General features: G+C 39.0%; 1 protein-coding gene across 1 annotated transcript; it reads left to right on the top strand.

The window, feature by feature from the left end:
- Window positions 1-1494: 1494 nt before the first annotated feature.
- Window positions 1495-2541, top strand: LPAR4 (lysophosphatidic acid receptor 4). Its single transcript, XM_035541641.1, has one exon. The coding sequence runs from the start codon at window positions 1495-1497 to the stop codon at window positions 2539-2541; it is 1047 nt and encodes a 348-aa protein (XP_035397534.1).
- Window positions 2542-5319: the final 2778 nt, after the last annotated feature.

The following is a 5319-nucleotide window of genomic DNA, read 5'->3' as shown; positions in this document are numbered from 1 at the left end:
AAACATTTGATTTTTATCAGTTTGCATCTTAAATTGTCTTGATTCCATGCTTCCTCCCCCAGTTCGTTTGTTTACATGTTGCCATTTCAACCTTTAACACGAACACATTCAATTTCGTGTTTGCTGTTGTAACCATGTTGTCAGAGAATCACTTTCTGGAATGGATCCTACTCTTCACAGTGGTTTCATCTCTAAATTACTCTGCAGTTGTAGTTACTAAGATGTTCCTTAGATTACAGACTACAAAAGGATTACAAACTTTGTTTTGTATTTGGTTTTCTTTGTTTAACAAGGCAAAGTTCTCTGCCCTAGTTACCCAACTTTGCTGCACAGCTCCAAGATGTACCACTGCCATGCCCACCTTCTAGCTCAGTTGGGACTTTCCATTTGCTTCTGCTCACAGGCTGATATGAGAACATCAGGACAGTCCATAAAGCACTTATTGTTCATTAAACACTTATTTCAAACAAACACCACTGTTTACTTCAAGTCTATGCTTCTCTTAAGCTTACTGAATTGGACAAAGTTTTCCAAGAGCATAGTTCATGAATTTTCACAAATTTCAAGTTCTGAAACTTGACAAAGAAAAGAAAACTGTCAGTGCAACTTAGAGAGTTGATTTTGCAGATAATTTTACATCTGAAAGCCATCCTTCAGTAAACTATATGCTTTATTTCTGTGAAAACAGTAAAAACCCCAACATTTTTCAAAGTGACAAGCATAAATTTGGAAAGTATTTTTGAAAGACATTTATGAAATATTTTTCACTATGAAAAATGTAAGTATGTTCCCATTTTCAAGTAGAAAAAAGACAAAATAGCAATCTGTCAATGTAAGGTTTTACTGCTTTTTCATTAAAAAAAGTTGTAAATTCATAGAAGTTTCATTCCTGCACATTTCAAAACAAGCTTTAAAACTTTCAGCTCATTCAGCTCTTGCCACAAGTTTAGGTGAACATTTCAGACCATTATCCGATTCTATACCTGAGCAACATCATGGGTCTGTGATTCAATTTCTTCCCAAGCACACAGGGCCAATTCCATCACAAATTTTAAAGAAAAACCTTTCCAAGTGGAAAGTTGGAATTAGCTACCACTCTCCTTCCAATCAGAGGACAAGAGAGCAAAGGGGGAAGAAAGGGAAAAGCCACATCTTAATTGCTGTGTTCAACTTTGAAAGAATCCCAGTGATGGTGGAACTTATGAAGGGTACTTGGTAAATTAATTACCGGTCTTGTTTGCACACCCATTCATGTGGAGAGGAAAGAGTACACGCACTGTCACAGACACTTTATATGACAGGAGTTTGCAAAACTGACAGCTTTATTTCTCTCTTCTTTAGGATGAAAGGATTTGCAATGAAGACATGGTAGCAGGGTGTCAAACAACCTTCCTGGAATGCATTTCTTCAGGAAGAAAAGAGATCCCTGCCTTGTTTTATGGATGGCACTGAAGTAGACTTTGAAGTTCTTTGGAAGCACATCACAAACTTGGCATGGGAAACCACAGCAACAATCATACCTGTTTGACAGATGATTCCTTCAAGTACAACTTGTATGGAGCTGTGTACAGTGTGGTCTTCATCCTTGGTTTAATTACCAACTGTGCCTCCCTCTTTGTTTTCTGCTGTCGGATGAAAATGCGAAGCGAAACGGCCATTTTCATGACAAACCTGGCAGTTTCAGACTTGCTGTTTGTGTTCACTTTGCCTTTTAAGATCTTTTACAATTTCAACAGGCATTGGCCTTTCGGAGATAGCCTGTGCAAGATTTCTGGTACAGCATTTCTCACCAACATCTACGGTAGCATGCTGTTTCTCACTTGCATTAGCGTTGACCGTTTCCTCGCTATCGTCTATCCATTCCGATCTCGTACCATAAGGACCAGAAGAAATTCAGCCATAGTCTGTGCTGGTGTTTGGATATTGGTCCTCAGCGGTGGAATTTCAGCTTCATTGTTTTCCACAACCAACATCTCCAACTCCAGCACAACCTGTTTTGAAGGTTTTTCCAAACGTATCTGGAAAACCTATTTGTCTAAGATCACTATATTTATTGAAGTGGTAGGATTCATAATTCCTTTGCTACTCAACCTTACGTGCTCTTCTTTAGTTCTCAGGACTCTCCGGAAACCTGCCACCTTGTCTCAGATCGGGACAAACAAAGAGAAAGTATTGAAAATGATCATTGTGCATGTGGCCATTTTTGTCGTGTGCTTTGTGCCTTACAATTCCATACTCTTCTTGTATGCCCTTGTGCGGTCCCAAGCGATAGCAAACTGCTCCTTGGAGAGGTTTGCAAGGACAATGTACCCAATCACGTTGTGCATTGCAACAATGAACTGCTGCTTTGACCCATTCATCTATTACTTCACATCAGAATCTTTCCAGAAATCTTTCAACATAAAGACCCAGATAAAAATGGATTCTCTTTTCAAGACTGAGACCCCTCTAACAAAGACTGCACTACCAGCACCACAGGACGAAATAAGTGACCAAGCTATTACAAATGGGGGAGATCCAACATCTGAATCACATTTCTAGTGCCATGTTTACACATGGAGTTATCCCCCATTACTTTTTGATTAACACCATGTGTGAACTAGTTCTTTCAGAGCATATGGGTTCCTGCATGGCACTAATGAAGAAAAGCTACTTGGGGATAACTATACAGGTAGACAAATTGATATACTGGGATTGCCCCACCAGATGTGACAGGCAAGCATTACATAAAAATCCTGGTGGACCTCTTTGGAGAGCATGGATGGCTGACAAATGCACCAGCTAAGGAAGGAACAGAACAGATTCCTTAACCTAATATGCTAACATTTGGTATTTTTTTCCCCCCAGTGGTTAACATAGGACCAGTTGGGAAATATAAATTTTATTTTTTCTTAGAGATCTGTCAATATTTCATGCCTTCTGGAAACGCATCATCATATGTTAACTCAATAACTTCACACAATATGTATGTTTGCTTAAAAAGGCATAATAAAAGCTTTTGGCTTTTCCTTATTTCACTATAAGAGTATATAGATCCTGGCTTTACTAGGTACAGGCATATTAAGTTTATTGTATGAAAAGGTTTGGAATGTAAATAATTGTTTTGAAAGTAGGCAGATCAGTTACTTGATATAAAAAAGTAATAATGATGCGGTTTTAAAATAAGTTTCATTTTTGTAAGATTAACATGTCTTGTAATTTATTTTAAATGACATCTCTAGGGAGAATTAAAGACCACATTACTGCTCTGTTGCACCTGGGTTTTTACATCCCAGGAGATTATGGGACTTAGCCCATAAAGTCAGCTGAAGGAAAGGGCCTGAAACCCCAGAGTTCTTGCCAGGCCAAGTCTCTTATATGGAAATTGCATGCAGCTGAAGGGCTGAAGAACCTTGGAGTACTGACCTAACAAAAAAGCATGTTTGGATACAGAAAATTGGTGTCAGCGCATCCAATTAACAGAAGATCTTGTGATTGCTTGCTGGTTTGCCTTTTTTTTTGGCTACACAATCAACTAATTAAACTAGGTCTCAAAATAACTCCAAAAGAAGAGCAAGTAAAAACAAGTTAGTCACACACTTCCTAGTTGCAGCAATGTTTTCTTGTTTTGCAATTAATTTATTACATAGCCTGCATTTCCTTTTATAGATATAGATTATATAAATATGTAGAAAGTTAACTGTTGTTGCATTTTACTATATGGTTCATTTCTCCAGCTGTTGTTTCACATTTCAAGCTATACTGACCTTAATAGGCCAATTCATTCTCAAGTGTATGACACAAATGAGGAAACCAAGTAAACCTGAAAAAGTATTAAGTTATTACTTGTTAGATCAGTAACCTACATTTTCCACAGTATAGCATAACACTACTTCTAGGACTATATGGCCAAAAAAGACAAAATATTAATTGAACAGATGTTTTCCACTCAGCCATTTATCTTACTTCCCTCAGATCAAGTCTCATGAGATACCGAGCTACATAAGCATGATTACTTCTTAAAGCAATCCATTTTTCTGAAGTGTGAAAAGAATTCAGCTGCAAAGAAAAATGTTGTTTTAAAGGGAATATTAATACATTCACTTTGAATTAAAAAAAAAAAAAAGGTCTTCCCAAACTAGCTTACCAAGCCTAAAACAAGCCCTTGAGGTCACTATTTAACCCCTAAATGGCTGCCACTTATCTACTGCCCCAGCTATCTACTGCCCCAGCTGTTGGCTCTTACTGCAGAAAAGTATATGATTAACTCATTATGTGCAGAGTACTACAGCACCCAAACTATTCCACCTCAGCTTTGAGCTATGGTCATGTTCACTAGAAGCTTGCACACAAGACTTAGGAGCTTTTTGCTGCATATCAAACTTAGACATCACTTTAGAGCAGAAAAGAAAGGTGAAAACAAGCAGAGATATTCAAACCCATTGGTGCAAGAAAACAGGTGTGGCAGGACAATGGCACAGTTACAGTAAATTAATTACAATAAATTTGTCAGCAGCTGGGAAAAGTTTACCTCAACTAGAAACAGTGAGCTGTGTTTTTAGAAGCATCAGTATTTGCTGAACACCTCTGCTTGTCCTCTTACACTGAAAACACAAGACCCCAACATCTGATTTTAACTAGCTTTGCTCTCTCATCTGCCTCCTCCCAATATTCCTCACTAAGTCCACCAGCATGGCCCTGTAATTCGGCACAGTCATTTAACCATGCACTAAGTGAAAGTCCATGCCATGCCCCTTTCCTTCCCATACGGGCCTGAACTATTTTAAACTTTTAAAGTTTCGTATTTCCTTTGGCTGATGAGCCTGTTTCAACACTTGCCATAAAATGTATACATTTCAGAGAAGCTGTTTGCATAACTTCAGATCAAAACGCAGAGCGAGGCGAGAGGCAGGGTTTTCCATGCACAGCACTGCCTTCCGAGGGCTGGGAGACATCCCAAGCTGGGCAAGAGGGATGGGGCACCCAGCCCCACTGCCCCGCCATTGATGGGTACTTGAAATTGGCACAGGGTGAGATGAGTGCTCTATTCACAGGGATGGGAGAGAGAAAGAAAAACGGAATACACTAAAAAGCCGAGGTTACAGTAGTGAAGATTCATTTCAGCCTTTTGGTAAGAAAAATACATGGCACATGAGTACACGCTCTTGTCCACAGTGCAAAAAGCCTTCTTTCTTCAGCTTTACAAAGACTAGAAACTTGTTTACAGGCTAGCTTGCTCGCAATAGGCAACCTTTAACAGTCAGTTTGTAAACCTTACTTTAAAGCTGCTGCTTCCCACTCGCAAACAAGGAGCAGAAAGCCAGCGTCCCCACGTCACAC

The sequence above is a fragment of the Cygnus atratus genome, chromosome 13, assembly GCF_013377495.2.
Source record: "Cygnus atratus isolate AKBS03 ecotype Queensland, Australia chromosome 13, CAtr_DNAZoo_HiC_assembly, whole genome shotgun sequence".
NCBI classification, from domain to species: domain Eukaryota; kingdom Metazoa; phylum Chordata; class Aves; order Anseriformes; family Anatidae; genus Cygnus; species Cygnus atratus.
The sequence above is the reverse complement of the archived record's forward strand: the minus strand, read 5'-3'. Positions and strand labels throughout refer to the sequence as shown.

What these genes read in the sequence shown, in the direction of transcription:
- LPAR4 (XM_035541641.1), top strand. Translation starts at nt 1,495, where the DNA reads ATGGGAAACCACAGCAACAATCATACCTGTTTGACAGATGATTCCTTC.